General features: G+C 38.1%; 2 protein-coding genes across 6 annotated transcripts in view; both read right to left on the bottom strand.

The window, feature by feature from the left end:
• LOC140994402 (multiple C2 and transmembrane domain-containing protein 2-like) overlaps window positions 1-9147 on the bottom strand; it is a 41926-nt gene extending 32779 nt beyond the window's left edge. For 2 of the 4 annotated variants that reach the window (XM_073464006.1, XM_073464005.1), the window contains exon 1: window positions 9003-9086. The gene's annotated coding sequence lies outside the window, so the exon portion shown is untranslated. Of the gene's footprint in view, window positions 1-9002 lie in introns of all 4 variants that reach the window. The other 2 variants (XM_073464008.1, XM_073464007.1) reach the window with 2 other exon arrangements.
• Window positions 9148-11936: 2789 nt separating this feature from the next.
• LOC140995124 (myocyte-specific enhancer factor 2A-like) overlaps window positions 11937-18483 on the bottom strand; it is a 43097-nt gene continuing 36550 nt past the window's right edge. The window contains exons 9-11 of one of the 2 annotated variants that reach the window (XM_073465057.1): window positions 15200-15326; window positions 14565-14667; window positions 11937-12994 (exon numbers count right to left, since the gene is read on the bottom strand). In XM_073465057.1, the coding sequence (XP_073321158.1) occupies window positions 12667-12994; window positions 14565-14667; window positions 15200-15326 (558 nt within the window). In that variant the 3' untranslated portion in view covers window positions 11937-12666. The remainder of the gene's footprint in view (window positions 12995-14564; window positions 14668-15199; window positions 15327-18483) is intronic. The other variant, XM_073465058.1, reaches the window with a different exon arrangement.

Here is an 18483-nt window from a genome sequence, read left to right on the forward strand (position 1 = left end):
GTAGACTACTGTCCCTTTCTATCAACCATAAAAAAGTAAATTCGAATAATTATTAATATTTATTTATTTATATCAGATTTATGATTTGGATGCAGCTGTTTAATCACAGTTGACTCTTCAGTTGATCTGCTGCAGGATCTATAAACAGCAGATATAATACTCAACAAGCAACACAAAAAACAATCCATTTTTCAATCTAATCTTTCGATCTATCTAAGACTGCAAATGCCTGAACATTATCTGCATCTTTCACATGTGACGCTAAATGATTTTTCATCCCACTGTATGTAACCTTGAAGAGGATAATTCAATCAATATGAGAGCAGCAACAAAAGACCATGTACTGGACCCTTCTTTAACATAAGCCAATATGTAGACACACTACATGGAAATGAAATGACACGTCAAGGAGGATGGTCATAGCACCCTGAACGCCACAACCAAGCTTAGCATGTGTTGTACTATAGGTGTAGTAATCATAAATTATGACATGGACTGTAGTTTTGTGGAAACTGCCTGGTGAACATGAATGGGACAATGTGTGTATGACACAATGACAACGTTTTTTCTTCAGAAATTACTCAGAGTATGGAAGTTATTTTATGACTTTTGGTTGAGTAATGTAAAGCTCCTCCCACCTGCTCCTACAATCATTCAACCACATCACATCGTCTTTGACTGTGTTGTAAATGGTATTTACACTAATGCAGCACATTACGCTGACTTGCTTATGCAGTTAAGCCTTTGTTATGCTTCATAATAGTAATTTACACTGGCAACACTAGTATAATGATAAAACATGGAGGAGAAACTAGAGACTTACTCTTCTTAATCTTCATTAATCTTAATCTTACATATACATTGTATTATATGATTTAGGGCTAAAATACAAAATACTAAAATACAAAATACATCTATATAAAGTATGTACTCTGGCTATTTAAGATCCAATGTAAAATATCAGTGTTGCTTCATTTGGCCATCCACAAAATGCCAAAGTGGGGCCCGCTGGCCAAAGTTGGCCCACTAGAAGGTTCGATTTGGCCTTGTTAGTGAAACAATTATTTAAAGACTTGTAATATAAACTGCTGTTCATGCAGTTTTATTTTTTTTTTGTGAGGGAAAAATGCTCTTTAGGGATCAACCAATGTTTTTCTCAGGGTCGATACCAACACTCATTATTAGTAATCAAGGAGATTGATGACTGATATTTAGAACCAGTGGACATTTGCAGTAAAAATTTAGTCTAAGGGTGGGAAACAAATTCCTCTGTGTGCGTGGCGGGAACGTCTTGCTTTTCATTTCAGCGCCCATGTAAACAGCATATACGGCAACATGTGCGTGGCTCTCAGTTAAAATAGACCTGAAAACAATCTATGGTCAGTCATATAGACATCATACCAGCATTTTACTCGCTCTTTTCTCGCTCTCTCTGTGCTGTTGTGCTTAACACACAGCAGATAACCTTGTTATATTTATCTTTTAATAAAAATCTAAAATATTATGCCCTCAATGTTGTGTACATTTTTCCCCATGGTATCAAACATGGTATAGAATATTGATATTTTCAAGGTATTGTATTGAAGTTAGAAATTCCGGTATTGTGACAACCCTACTCCGTTTTTCTTTCTCTCCTTCCCTTGCTCACTCTCTCTTTCAATGAAGGTCAAGGAAAATCACATCTTTACTAATCATTATCAAAGGCCAAGCAGATAATCAGTCTATCCCTAGTAGAGTGATACTTTGCACAGTAAGTCAGTAGATTATGAGAACTTCTTATCCCGGTGCCATTTTGCATCTTCCCACTACAATACAATAGGTGTTAGTTTCTGGCCAATGATGAAGTTTCAGTTTGGGCACTTCTGCATTATAATGTACAGCTATGTTCCCCTCTTCTCAGTTTGCTTAATGTAATCATCAGTAAATACATGGTGTGATTGAGGTCTAATCTCATTTATGGAGCCACTGCTTAATGGCCTGTCCTGATGTGTGTGTGTGTTTGTGTGTGTGTTTGTGGCTGAGTCATCTATTATGCAATCTAGCTTACCCACTGCACAGTTACTCTTATCATTTAAAACATGATCTCTCAATTTCAAAATGAAATGAACAAACCATGAGAAGACAAAGCAGTCGGTGCATGTTGTGATGCGTCACTAATGCTTTAAGCTGTCATCTCTCTGAATGATCACTGCATTTCAAACAGCAGCAGTACCTGCCCAGAGGTGCTGCTGCTGCTGCTGCTTCTGACAAAACCTGAATTTGTAGAACCTGATTTTCATAGTCCCATAAGCCTCTTAGCAGTGGCCTCAGACCTTGTATTGTCATTAACTATGTCTGATGACCTGCCTTGTTATCAGCTGTTGAGGGGAAGTGGAGGAAGACGGGGGGGGACCACGGAACAAGACAAGAGCGGGTGTTTACAGAACAGATGTTAAAAGGGTGAAATTGAAAATACAGTTTGAGATTAAAGACAAGGCATTTTAAAAAGTCACGCCTAATTTCACACGTTGATAACAGAATATTTTTAGATTATTAAGAATTAAAATTTTCAAACAGGATAATAGTATGAACAGTTATGGGTGAGCTGAAGTGGTTTTTCCAGCAATTAGTCAGTCTACAACCTCTTTTCACTACACCTTGTTTAGAGAAAATGAGTGAACCAATGACTGAGATATCTGTAGCCCAGATTCATAATTCTCTAGCCTGACCCAAATACAAGGATTAGATGGTGGATGACTGAAAAAGTGAGAGAGAGACAGCAGAGGAAAAGGATGATGTCCTCTGAAAGGCCTGACTGTGGTCTGACTGCATGTCTGTCTATAATTCAAGTGAAGACTGATTGAAAGGAATAGTTTTTCTGAGTAAACAATTTTATCATGATCTACCAGTCGTTCCTGTTTCAACATGATTTGTGTTGAAATGGTTACAAAATGACTAAAATGTGAAAGTCACAATGAAATGAAAAACACATTTCACAATCCTGTGTCTTTGTGTCATGTACACTGGTTACTGTACTGTAAATGCTAAATATGTCTCTTTTCTTTTCCTACAAAACATTCAACTATTTTTGGTGACTCATCTTGGGGCTGGTTACATAAAACATCAACTCAAATGTGATTTTGAGTTTAACAAAGCTAACCCCACCCATTGTATTAAAATGTACTTGAGCTGGGAGATAGCTAGCAGAACAATTTTGTGTGTATTTAATATTTCAGCTGAGAAAAACTTTTACATTTCCAAACAATGTGTTTGAGGTCTGACTTTATTAATTTGATACTTCTCCTTCTGAACTAACAACACAGGCGAGGGTGGTGTCAGTGGAGGCCAACAGTCCTCTGTGTCTCTCTACTACTATTGCACTGTATTTGCTAAACCACACCTGCTTTTGTGATTCCAATCACATCTGACTGATTTAATTATAATGCTTCTTGTAAGTAAACCTGGCCACGCCTCATTACAGAAGCTAGAGACACTCAACTTCCCCTTCACTTTAGTCTTTATATCCACTATGTGGAAACTGTCATGATTATAGCATCTTTCAAATTACAGTAATTACATGTGATTTTGTTTGTGGAACAAAATCAGGGAAGTCAATGTTTTGCTTTCAGCTCATTTATCTTTTAGTGTCCCCTGAGGGCCAGACAAACACAGCCGACATCAAAGGACTAGTGACGAGGGAGACGAGAATATGTCTGATAAAAGTGTTGCAAATGGCACTGGGGAACAGCCAGAGGTGGAAAATAAGAAGAAACTGCATTAAACTGCTGAAATCATGGATTCTACAGTAAAAGGCTCAATTGGGCTTTTCCTTTCTTATTCCATTTTTTTGCACTGATTCATTCGGCTAAACAGCCAATCAAAGTGATTTCTCTCACCGCCGCCAATTCAACATTGCTTAGTCAGTCGAAAAGCTGCAGAAAAAGGCCGATGAGTGGCATGGGTCTGTACACACAGACAATTCTAAAAGCTACAGACGCTCACCAACGGCCAGACATTGGTCTACGGCAGACTGTTGGCCAATGTCTTGGCCCTGAGTCAGATAAAAGGCTGGTGGGGTTGTAGCCGAGTGCATTCTTGCTGCCAGTGTCTTTTTTGGTACTACTGCTGGAGTCGCAAACTGTTAAAATACACAAATACTGGCTTCAGTGGATTGAATGACAGTGTTAAGTGAAAGCGGTTGCTCACAGTGACAAACCCACAACAAGTTATCACCAAATCCAAGCCATTCCTCTCAGAGCTATGGAGTGTTTTAGCATCATTCAGCACATCGGTTCTGTTTCAGCCGCAAGAGGAAGCTGTTGCTAGCAAAAAAGCTCCAAATACCCACTGTGCACGGGCTGCCCACCAGCAACTACAGTACATAGTACTACAGTAAAAAGAAATCGTTCAATTTTGATGTTAAAAGCAAAAAACTATCAAGATCAGACAATCTAAGCTAAAGATCAAACTGTTTCTCTACAGAAAGATCAAGCTTGACACAGCCGACCTCATTACTCCAGATACTTTAAATATACATTTCTACTGAAACGTTCATGACTGTGTTACATTTGACTTGGTAATCCAGAGAAAGAGCCCTGCAGTGAGCCTCAATCAGTCTGAAAACTGGAAACTGGAGTGTCTTTTACCTGCCATTGCTGTGGTACTGGTCATGGCAGACAAACCAGTTCACCTGCATGGGCTAATAGCCTGTATCCCTTTTGTCGTCACCGCATCTCATTGTTAGGTGTTTAACTACATAGACTTATGACTATGTCTCTTACAATTAACTTCAATTCTAGAATGAACAACTTTATAGGAAACCAAAAGAAATTAGGTCAAACATCAAAGGAAATAAATAGTAACACATACTATATATGTCTATGACTCCTGAAAGTCCATGAAAAAAGTCCTAAAATGAAGCTACATGGAAAAAAATGTTTTATATTTTAGAATAATTTGACAGCTGTTTTAGCCAAATAATCTTGTGCATAGTCAGTTCTACCCAACATCTACATGACAGAGTTATTCTCAAACACCCCTGACTGAGAACAAACTGCAGTGCTTCGATGGACCTGAGCTTTTTCTTACTGCACTTTGCAGCCTTTAACCTCAATAATTAGCTCTGAACAATTACCTTAAAAGTCCAGTTATGATCCACAACACCAGTGAAAGGGATTTACAGAGAGCATCATGGGAGCTCAAAATGATGATCACAATAACCATGTGCACAGTACTACTGAAGTGTAACTAGGCAGGACACAGCACCATTGATTTGACTATAAAATAAGTGAGGTGTAAATTACTCTAAGTGTGGTCCCAAAAAATTAAAAGTGGTCCATTGCTCTGTACAGGGCACTGGTGTAATCATGTAACTGAGATATACAACCATGTGGCCACACAGCTGAGTGGGCCATGACATTAATTTCAACTGCCAGTCGAGCTAGTGAGGTCAGCCAGACTTAACCTGGACTAAACAAATGTAACTTAACTGAACTGACTGCACAGCTGGCCAGGTATGGTCACGTTCCCATTTCTTAATGGGAAGAAATACACTTTCATTAAAGCTTGGTTTTAAAAATATATATGTCTGTGCATGTTTAAAATGCAAATTAAGTCCCGTTTACAGTTCATCCCTGGTGCCAGCCCAATCTGTGGACACATGAAGGCTGAAGGCACAAAGCCAGAGTTCAAGGAGGCACTGCAGACAACCTTGTTCAGTAAACTATCACTTGCATCACATTTTTAGTCATTTATCTGGCTCTCTTACATAAAGACAAATTCAGTGAGATGGCCAAGAAAAACAGGATTTGTCTCCTTCTAGATCATGATAAAAACAAGCAACCAAAAGTGCAGAGGTCGAATAACAGATGATGAACAATACCAGGAAAACACAAAATTACCAAGACTATAAATGCTCTGAATTGTGTAAATAAGTGTATGTTGATAATGGAGAGTGACAGTTAATTATAACTAAATAATATGGGAGCATGTAGGGCAGGTTTACCCTCAGAACCTGTGGCTCTAAAAATGTAATTACATAAAAAGTCCATTATTCTATTTAACATAAAAAAAAAAATCATCATCAAAATACTCATACTTATATGACATATATCGAATGTGAATACAAATCTGATGATTTTACAAATAATACAAAAATACATTGTTATATTGTAAGTGTAGCACACTTGCATAGAATAATTCATTAAGGCTGGGCAATCTGTTGATATTATATCATTGTTATACATAATGATACATTATCTTTTATTCTGGATATTACTGTATCATGATATAGTGCATGTGTCGTCTGTTACGGGTTTCAAAGGCCGCATTACAGCAAAGTGATGTTTTTTTTCTCAACTTACCAGACTCTGCGACTTGTGCTAATACTTGCCTTTAGCCACTTATTTGTTATAACCACATTACAGATGATTACTCATCAAAATATTATTGTGTTAATATTTTGTCAAAGTGAGAATTATCACCAACAAAACATTTGTACACCTGTCGATCAACAGGTGTGCAGGAGAAGACCAAAGTCAACAAAATCCAAACAAAAACTCCTGCACACTGTCCTCCAAGCTTGTTATTAGGAAAAATGTGACAACAGTGTTTCAGTACACAGACAAAAGGAGAGACGATCTTAAATAAGTTGGTTGACCCACGTGCACCAATCAGGTCACACTAGCTCCAACCAAATTTGTATCACAATATTTATCTTGCTATTGCAGCTTTATTATGACAATGTACATTTTGAGTGACATATGAAATGTTTATATATATATATACATATATATATGTATGTATGTATGTGTACATATACACATACATACATACATACATATGGGTTCATCCAGTCCTAGCATTTATTAAGTGTTTCTGAAGAGATTTCAAAAACATCCAGATATATACTGTGTATCCCGATATATCCATGAATACTGCAATATAACTTAAAGGCCATATCTCCCAGGCCAACAATTAATTGTTCAAGTCTGTGTTGTAAAATGGCAATGACTGAACCTTGATATCTCATGATTTTACTATTATACAATGCTCTACGATGACTAACAGGAAAAAATACATGCAGGATTGTGTTGACACACATGAGTAGGCTTTAATGACTGGGAGGATGTGTACAAAATACACCTGTTTCATAACTGGCTAATAAATGCTCTATTCGGGCATGTTTTCCTTCTCATGATATTTCTCCACTTTCCATAGATTTTGTGTGAGGCGAGCTGTAACAATATGAGTGAGGTCAAGTTGTGTCACAGTACAGTCAGAGTATGTAACAGTAGTAACATAACATGCTAATAGTCAACTGCTGTAAACATAAATTATGCAAATTCTGTTTGTTTGTTTACTAGGCACTGGAGCAGGCTGATGCATGTACTGATGACTGTCGGAAATGTCTGTCTGATGTACTGATGACTGTCATGCATATACAGTATTTTTACTGTTAGTCCGAAATGAGGTCATCACCGTTTGAGCCAAACAAAAGACACTGATTTTACATAATGCCTGATAGAATACAAATAAGGGATGATAGCGTTTTAAAATGATACTGGGTTAATCCGTTGTTAAACATAAAAGCCCTTTTGCATGTCGGGTCCTCTAAACTGCAGAGATCTGAATGATAAAGATGTAATGAAAACACACTTTTTAAAAAATCAGAAATTAAGTCTGCAGTAATTCTCACTGTGACAGCAGATACCAGATAATCATTAACTGTACATCATATGGAAACATGTGCTCGTTTTTAAATACCAACTGCACAGTTATCTTCTAATATTACTGTATGTTTTATAAGCTATTAAAATGGTAACAGTCACTATGACTTGATGTAGCTTTTATGCTTTTTCTCAGTCGTCGGGCCAAGTTGTGCAACTGCCTAACAGTCCTGTCTGAACAAGACATGAGGCTATTTCCTGAAACTACTTCACAGTTTGATATGGGGCCAGACTAAAGCTTACTACTGTAAACACACAACAAACAGCTAAAATATATCATGCATGAACAAAAACTGCAGTGGCAGTGGATCTCTAACTTTAGCAGACAGTTCAAGTGGTTACAAGCTTTTTGCATGCTGCGACCACATAAACAAACCCCAAGCCAACAATATGCTGAAAGTTCTGTTCATCTCAGGCTCTAAGTATGAGCTCAAGAGGTATAAATTGGCATCCAGAGTTAGTGAAAGTAAGCTATTAGCTCAGGCTATCAATATTAGTGTATAATAATAAATACAATAAACGCTACTTCTCCAAAGTCATGCATGAAGTCATTAAAAAAACAGAACAGTGACACTCCACCCTCTGCAAAGAGATTGCCTAAAAGTGACTGACTGCTATCTAAGAAAAAGTCACACCAATCTCCTAATAATAATAATGCCAAATAATATCATCTCGTTTATATGAAATGTTTAATCATATTATTGTCTCTCAAATCCTTCACTGGGTGGATATGGGGGGCTGCCCTTTCATTCGGCACATAGCAAATAGTGGCCACCACACACCAAATGTTTAAACATGACACAAAACTTTGGCAACAGTGGCAACTTCTGTATCCAGGAGTATGTCTTGCGACAGGACCACAGACTGTATAAGTAGATGACTGCTGGGTGAACAAGACTCGACAGCATTTTTACTGGAACAACTTCTGGTTGTTTGCTAAACTCGACATGGGAACTTTTTTTTAATCGTGCTGCACACAGTATGTAAATCTGTGGATTACAAACAAAGTATTGCCAGATGTTTTGGTCGGAGTTGACCCAGCGTCCTTCCACACACACATGTAGACAACATGTATATGATGAGATATTCCCACGGAGTTAAAAGTAAGTAGGCCTGAACTGAAGTTCAAACGTGAGCTGTTCAGACCTCTCATCTGTCCGCCAGGGGAAATGTTTCCGGGCAGGAAAGAGGCTCACCTGACCAGCCCCACCTCACAGACCCCCACAGGTAGACTTAGCTAAACTTCGTCACGCTCTGCTGCTCCCTAGAAAAGGAAAAAGTGAGTTCATTTTTTACCTTTTCCCGCTGTTGAAAACCTCCGACGCGTGTTTCTCATTCACCTCATGGCTAATGAACATAGGAGATGGAAAAAAATCCGCCAGCAGCAGCTCAGGACATCGACCGTAATACGTTGATCCTCAGACGGGACTTCCTCCTCCCCGTGTGAGCATCAGATATGAAGGCAGACACATCAGAGCCGCTGTTAGAAGAGGACTTTCACAATAAAAGCTCTGTCGGCGAGCGCGTGCAACAAATAAAACCCAAGAAAAGTCCAGAAAATGTAGAAAAGATAATAAAACAGGCGAAATCAAAGTATTTAGGCACGTCCTTAAGAAGTATATCTACGATTAGGCTTTAATGGGGCTATTTAAAAAAAAAATACAAATGGTTTTTTTTGTATTTTTTGTAGTAAAATAGCCTGAACACATGTTTAACAAACATAATTATCATAATTATATGGTTTTAATCAACTGTGTGTTTAATACATGTTTGTTCAACTCAACACTTCCAACTTTAGTTTATTTTAAAACAACAATTAAAACTACATTTCCGGTATAGGTTATCACTGCAGCTAGCTTGACTGTAATGGGAGAATTGATCAGTATGTCTGATAGACGCTTATTTGCCTCATCTCAAAGTCAAACCCCTATGTTGTGTTTTGAGTCATTTAATTCCAGTCACTGACCAAAAGATATTTCAAAGACATTTTCCCCCATCTGACTTCACTTAAATTAAGGTGGGAAATGTAGTTGTCAGATTGATGTGCACTTTGGACTACACACATTTATGACTAAAACGTTTTATTGGCCTACACAAAATGTTGCAGGTCCAGTGGTGATGTGTAGCGGTGGCTGAGCAGAAGCTACCGTGGTGCACTTTTACCTGAAGTTAATTTAATCAACACAAATCTAATCACATTGTGTAACACAAAGTAGGGGTCAGCTGTGTAATCGTGCAAATCTATTAGGCCTGTGTGAGGATATTTTGACCTCCATTAACATGTCCACCAGAATTATTTACAAAAAAGAAAAGAAAAACCCTCCTTTTATTTGCTATACTTATTGCTAGAGCAGTCTTTTGTGGCTCACATAAACCTAATCCTTTTCTCAAACAGCTGTTTGCTCTCACCATTTCCATTAACCTTGGTGCATTTAATCCCTCCACCCTCCATTTCTCCACCTCAGTGCATTGGGTGAGTAAGAGTGAGACCTTGATCTATGTGGTATTCTCTTTATCTGAACTTAAATCCTGTTGCACCACTCTTCCCTACAAGCATACACACTTTTCATATGATTACTGTGATACGTTATTGTATTTTGTTTAACTGTACCTTGAGCTGCTCATTTGATTAAGAGTATGTAGTTAATCAACAAAGTGATCCTAACATTAAACATTTTTCCATTAGCATTTATGTTTTGCTCCCTAACCGCATTTATAACTGACGTGAGATGGTATCAAATAATATAGGACTCTTTATTTTAATCAGTGGTACCACTTTAAGACAAAACCACATGTGACCTTTTCTCCTTACCAGTAACCTCTACACACTAATATATTTTCACACTATAGATCATCATCAGCCATCTGTTCTACATCCTCAACTTCCTCCACTTCATTCATATTTTACCTCCTGATGGGTCATACTCATTTAATTCTTCTGTCGGTTCTCTAACACATGACAGTTTAAGCCTGCACTGCTTTATAAAGACTACATGTGACTTACTGAGTGCATCCTCTGTGAACTACATAGTTCCTGAGAAGTCTAATTATCATAATAGTCCAAACCAGCACATACTGATGCTATCATTGTCGGCCTTTTCTGTGTTTTAAACAGCATTTTTTTCCCTTTTCCGGTCTCATTCCAACATTCCCATGAACCAAACACCATTATTGTGATTTTGACCGTCACTGTATCTTACATATGGTCACCTCTACATCTGTGATATCCAGATACAAGATATTTTTTTATGAGGCTGGTATCATAAAAATGCAGCAGTGCTTTTGGATTATTCTGAGGACAGTTTATAATCCCAAAATGTTTTCTTTCTTCTTTAAAAAGCGTACAAAACTCTTTAGTCTCTTTCCTTTAAGCCCCCGATGATGATATGTTTCCCATCCACGCTACTGTGTCATTCAGTGGAACCCCTGTGGTTACTCTTGCAGCTTTTGCACCTCTCACCACATGTTTCATTTTCTTCACAATACTCATTTCACTGCTCACTAACACAACCGTTGAGTAAATTCCCATCTCCAACCTCAGAAGACTTAATTACTCCAACCTTGCACTCAAAAACTCTTTAAATTTAAACTGATTCACTGACTTGCTATCAGTGTTGTGTGCATAAGATGTATGTGTATTTATGTGTACACTTTTTATTAAATAAAAAAAATGTAATAACTCAGAAGAATATACCTTCTAACCTTGTAAATATTCAACAGGGTATGAACTTCTGTTCAGATTTATTGTCTGTCTGCTTCCTTAAATCTAATTCCTTCATTATGCCTTTAAACACACACTAGAGGAAGTTACCTTATGTACAAATGCACAACCACACACACAATGTCAGTACAACATTTGTAGTTATTAGGTGTGTATTTTTTCTGTGGTTAATGTGACCCTATATGAGTTTCCCTATGCACTTTATAAAGCAGATTTCATCTCATCCCATATGAGCCCATGTATTCTCTTCTTAATCAGTTTGATTTATCCCTGCTAGGGATATCAAGCAAAATCAGAGTTCCTTTTCTTCTCTATTAGCATCTTTGTCTTAATTTCTGAAAGGCTCATATTTTAAAAGACCTGGTTTTAAGACTGTGCAACATAGTGCCCTTCACAAAACAGATAGGACAGTGCCTTGTAATTCTGGAAATCACCCATAAAAATATCCTTTTGTAAAATATGGTGGAGGTGTCATGTTTTACCCGAGCAGATACAACAAATCAACAATATATAGTTACACCAAAAGTGATATATATTAAAGATAGTATATACAAAACATTAATGGCATACTTCTGCAGTACATACAGAACAAGTGTCCATGGCTTTCTGTTTGAAATTTTGATGAAATATTGTCATATTCTGTGCACAATATAAAAACACACACAAACAACATAAGAACAGCATACTGCTTTGGCTGATATAAATAAGTGTTTTTATAAAGAGGAAGGGCAGGGATGATGTGGAGGGAGTATTGCTTTCATTTTGGACTCATTCAATGTTTCAAACCCTGAGAAGATCAGAAATGAAATGGGTGACACCCAGTGGGAGACATGCAGAAGCACTTCACACCTGTACTAACCAAATCATGAAGACAGAAACTGACAGACAACATTAATGTCACCTTTTCTTCATTCTTCTGTGTACTGTAGTGCATCCCACTGGGTAAGAAAATGACAGATTGTACTGCAATTGGACCCACATTTTCAGTCTGTGATGCTTACATGAAATATATTGTGAAAAGATGCCGTGTTGTGTTTTAAGTACCACTGAAGATTGTCTGAAAGGTGATGAGATGAATCTGACAGATTTTCAACCCTTTTTCAAAAGTCTGACCAACACATAAAACAACTAGAAATATCATAATTAAAAATAACACATCAATAAAATCCACATTTCATTTGCATAACAGTGTCCTTCCTGTGTTTGCCCTGGTATTGTGTCATCATGTGACTGCAGGCTTTATGTCACCCAGCTGTCCATTCGCATTCGTTTGACCGTTGGACTCTCTGACCGAGTCACGGGGAGCAAATGGAAGTCCGCCCGCTGATGCTCCTCCCGGTCGCTGCCACCCTCGTGGGAGCTGCAGGAGGAGCTGATGCTGTCTGCAGGGGACCTCCCCATCTCTGCTCTGGTGGATGAGGAGGTGGAGGAGTGATGGTGAGGAGGAGGGGCATGAGCCTGGGTTATGTACCCTGATTGGCTGAGGTGGTCACGGGGCGGAGAGATCGGCTCAGCTTTGATGTTGATGTTGTGGTTGGTGTTGATGGAGAGATTGGAGCTAGCTGACCTACAGAGAAAGGGACAGAGGAGGAGGGTGTTTTACGGACTGTGACTGTGGAGTGGAGGCGCCACCTAGTGGTGAAACTTAACAGGTCCACAGACAGAAAAGATGATTTCTCTGTGGTTGGCCAATACTGAAACCTGTCCTGTGGTAGTACATTTAGTACATTTACTCAAGTACTGAAATTAAGTACGTATTTGAGCTACTTGTACTTTATTCGAGCTTTTTCATTTCATGATGCTTTATGCTTCCACTTTTACACTATTAAGAGGCACATATTGTACTTTTTAATCCACTTCATTTATTGGAGAACATGAGTTATGAGTCAAACTAACATTTTACATATAAAACATACTGTATAATGAGATTATAAAGCATGTTGTATTTTAGAGATTTAAGAACAGATTTAGTGTAAATTAGCTCCAATTTATCCTGATACAACAATAAAAAGCCACCTGCACATTATTGTATTAGCAAACATGATCTCATAATGTAATATTTAATAGTAAAACACTCAGAGGAGGCACTGTTTACTTTAGATACTTTAAGTACATACGTTTTCTAATAATGCATATTTTTACTTAAAAATGGCAACAGACACGTTTTTTGCTTTAACATATTCTGAAATACATACTGATTGTACAATGTAATGGACATAGAATAATGACACCAGTGGTGTTTGGATTGTTCCCTATGAACCTCCCCTTCACTTCACAATTTTTTCTGTCAACGGGCACGAAATCTTCCAGGACAATGAGGCCTGGCAGCCTGGCACTATGTCTATCTGCTTTCACGCCTCCATTATACAGTAAATGAATAAATAAACTTTTGTTTTTGTTTGTTGCTACTATGAGGAAAACGGAAAAAATCAAGTTGTCTTCGTGATAGCGCTGCTATCACTATGTTTTAGCATTTTTTCCATTATCCTGCAACTGTCATTTGTGGCCACAGCTTGTGAAGCTTCTCAGCACAAGTTACAAAGTAGAAATACTTTTCCTACAATGTCCTGCTTATTACCCAAAGTTTCAGTGTGTAGGATTTAGGAGGACCTATTGGCAGAAGACAAAATATTCATAATCATGTTTTATTAGTGTGTAATCTCCTGAAACTAAGAATTGTTGTGTTGTTGTGTTGAATTAGCCTTTTTAGATCTACAGAGGGAGCAGGTCCTCCTCCATTAAGTTCGCCATGTTGTCCCGCCATGTTTCTACAGTAACCCAGAACAGACAAACCAAACAATGGTTCTAGTGATGGCTTTTTGGGTTTTCACTTTTAGCAACCACCACAGCGGAGGGTGAGATGAAGGGTATTCAGTTGGTGCAATCTGCAAATCCTACACTGTTAAGTCGTTGACATAGCTCTTTATTACCAAGTCAAATCAAAAACAATTACAATTTCTGAAAAACTCCTGATTGCTTCTGTCCTCTCCCGTACATATTTTCGACCTCTTCTGTACACTGTACATCTCAGGTGATTTTTAAAGTAGTGTAAATAAATATGTCAACTACCAAAATTGATCAACGGTAAAACCTGTGATCACTCATGAAGATACAAAAGTTAAATGTCAGATATTTACCCAAGTGAGCTCAGCTGTTGTTGCTGCCACGCTGCCATGGAGCCCAAGGAGGAGCCTGCAGGGGAGCTAAAGCCTGACAACTCTGCACTGTTCAGGGAGTAATCTGACAAAGAGAGAGATGACATCATAGCATACAAAAAGCATTAGACTGGTACATGGAGTCAACTTCCATATCAGTCTATAAAGCTTCTTCTTTGCTCACATTCCCTGGTGCTGGTCTGACGATGCATAAATATTGGCATTTGGTGATCATTTTGGATAAAAATCATCAGATTTAAATATGCTGATGATGCTTTTTACATCTTTCATATCTTTGTATTATTTCAAAACACAGATATAGCCTTACCCTGACAAAATGTCCGTAAGAGCTGCCTTCCATATGTAGTGTAATGCTGAGAATGTCTGAAAATCTGACCTCAGAGTCCCTTAGGGTTATGTATGTGTTACAATGTTTGTCCTGCTCTCTCATTTGAAATGTATCTGCACATAAATAATAAATGGATGTAAGCTATCCATTTATGCAGAAAAAAAAGAAAAATAAAAGCAACATTTCATTGTCTATTTTAGCCATATTGGCTCCTCGGGGTTATGCAAATGACAGTGCTGCAGGACAAATCCAAATAACCATCAGGTACCGTTATTGTAGGCGGAGCTGATGCCAGAGTAGACCAGACTCTGGTGGGGCAGACTGGGTGTGGTGATGGAGACCACTGGGGTGGAAAGAGGCTGGCTGGACTGACTGCTGCTCAGCCTCTGGTTACTCTGAAAAGAAAAACAGACACAGTCACTTAGTTTATTCTTTACATTTTAATCTTAAATCTGTCCCCTCTGTTGGTTTTCTGTGCTTGTTTCCTGTGGATGTTATTCTCTGGAAGCCCACACAGAGAAATACAAGCAGTGAATTGTATTCCTAAAACTATTCCAAGGCAGTGCCCCCAGTGGCTGGGCCTCCATACAACCTGTCCTCCTATATCCTCAGACCAGTTACACTGAACACTTAAACACCTGAACATAACTTGTGATGCCCCATTTCAACCACATAGTGTCAGTATAAACACATGTTTCCATGGAGTATTTCAACAGGGAGAACAAATTCTCTCTAAAAGAAAACCCCAAATATGTAAGCATGATGTAAACTGTACCTTCTAGTGTGTCCTTACTCATGCTTAACTTACTAATTTTGTACAATTCCCAGAACCCTCCAACTTCCAGAGCGTGTGCCTGAAGTTGTTGAGGTTCAGCAACCTGCTCAAGAAAAAACTGAACAGTTGATGGATGTTTGAAAGTCAACCAGAAATTCACCAACCTGTCAGTGTCCTTAGTTCATCTCTAAACATCAATGTGTTAATCCATTTTTAAAACAAAGATCTGATTGTCAATCAGTATTTCAAAACACTGAAGGCCTAGTTTGTAAAACTATCCTTGAAATTAAAGTAGTTCTTAACCTCTGTATTTCGTGGATACATTTTGAGCTATTTTGTGAGATTTAAGTGTCTTGCATTTAAACTGGTAGCAGTCTCACACAATCAGGCCTACTGCTACAACCTTGATGCTAATTTACTTGAGTGAGAGTTTTAACAATTAATTAGAAAACCACTAAATACCAGCAGGGCAATAATTCTTCAAGTTGGTTTGGCACACTTTATATCTGCCCGGTAATCAAAACTCTGTAACTTAACACATTTCTAACAGTAATTAAATGTTTGGTGTTGTTCCTTTCTGGGTGTTGGCATTCCAGCTTGATAATGTCAGCAATGACATCACCCTGAATGAAGTCATTCAATCCTAAATGTGCACACACACTTACACACACACACAAAAAAAAAAGACACAAACACTCACGCAAACAGTGGGTTAACCAACCAATCCATGCCAAGAGCTAAAATGTCATCAGCGCTAACCCTGTGAGACTGCGTGAAGCATCGCATAGTGTTTCCTTCCTCTTTCCCTGTGTTATCTGTGGTGATGATGCAGCCAACGAAGAAAGGCAGACCTGCTCAGTTCTTTATGGATATTTCTTTAAAGAAACTCAATGACCAAAATTTTAAAAATCTGCAAATTCTGAGAGATTGCAAGAGCTGTTTTTGGCTGTTTATCCAAATCAAACAGTGCACACATGCACAGAGGAGGAAGTGAAAGGCAGTTTCAAAATGATCAAACAGACGAGCTGCTGTCTGACCACAACTCAACATCTTTTACTGTAGTGAGTGAAAAGCAGAAACATGTCGTCATCTGGGCAGCTACCATCTGCTGGTTTAAACATGGTGGAAATATTAGTATGCTATTGTTTGTGGTTTTGTTGCATGCTTCAACTGCATGCCACTGTCAACACATAAAAGCTGCCATTTAACACTCTCAGACCACTGAACAAGAACATATTAACTGCAAACTACAAACATGAAGACAATCAATTGTCATTCAGTAATCAGCAAATATCATGTCAGGAAGTTACATGCTGGAAACTTTGACTGAATATCCTTGACTTGCTGATTGTCTGGCCTCCAATGTTCAATGAAAAACATCTCAGAAACCAGAATGATGCAGCATTATAGTGATTAACTCATTTCTGGAGAAGCAGTGTTGACTTCTACATGTGGGATCGTTTGTCATTTCTCCACCGAAATTGTAGTCACGGTATTTTACTAATTATACCAATGAATCTGCCTAAATGAATTTGAAGGTAACCCATGAAGTGCTTTCAATTTGTAGTTCATTTTCTAACTTGTCTGTAAATTCTCAAAAATTTGACAAAATCCTCTACTTATTCACAAAAAACTGTCCATTAGGGTTTTTGTTGTTGTCGTTTTTTGAACCCTTTTGAATAATATCCAAAACAATTCAACCACATCTCCTGGAAGGCTGCACTTCCACATTTATGTCCATATCAAGAGAAATATAAAATGCTATCCTTTTTCTCATGGAACACTGCAAAATCTACTGGATCCCACAACAGCTGAATACTGGAGCCGCCTGGTCAACATTAAAAACAGGGGAAAACATCTCAGTTTCCATTGTTTGCTAATCGTTATATCATGTTTGAGCATAGTGTTGGAGGGGAGAGCTAGATCAAGGGAGTTAAGAGCAAATCAATAACTTGAATTACCCAGCACAGATGCTGACTGTACAATCTGAGGGAAAGACTGAATCGAAAAGCTCTTAAGACTCCCTCTACACTCTGCAGAGCAGGGAGTCACTTCCCCAAACCACAATCTCCGTTATCATGCATCTAATCACCCAAACCTGTTATAGTGTGCACTTGCTGGGGTCTTACTTGTGCCAAAGTTTGAGATGTGAGTAGAATGTAACAGCATATTTCTGCATTTGAGTTGTAGTGATGCTGTGTCTAAATCTGACTCAAGCTTCTACAGAGAACCTGCACTCCCTTCCCAACAAAGTGGATGACTTGGCAGACTACTTGAAATAGCTGAAGGCCTTTAGGTACTTCAGAAGGAAGTCTTCCATAGTATAAAAGACACAAAACATCATTGTGATTACCAGTGGTGACCTCAACCTTTGCTGGCTTCACAGTCTACCAAAACACGTTTTTCAAATGCCACAGCTAGAGTTATAAAAATAGAAGATCTCTTTTGTGCTAATGTTTAGAAGAAATTCCACTCCAGTGCTGTGAGCATTATATAAAGCGACATCAGTTATTATGTTGATTTCTATGATGAAAACTATTGTTTAATGTAAAGCTATTAAGTGTTTCCCTCATAACAACACATATCACATAAATACTATAATAAGAGGAAAGAGAGGAGGAAAGCAAGCATTTTTGAGCAGGGACAGAATTGTTGACTGATAAAAGAAATTGAAAAGGATCATTACAGTGATGGTTTCTAGAGGAGATTCTAAGCCCCTAGTGCATCATTTTCATGGGCAGGTCTCTCACTTATTTGGATCCTGTCTTATAACACAC

Source organism: Pagrus major, chromosome 4, assembly GCF_040436345.1.
Source record: "Pagrus major chromosome 4, Pma_NU_1.0".
NCBI lineage: Eukaryota > Metazoa > Chordata > Actinopteri > Spariformes > Sparidae > Pagrus > Pagrus major.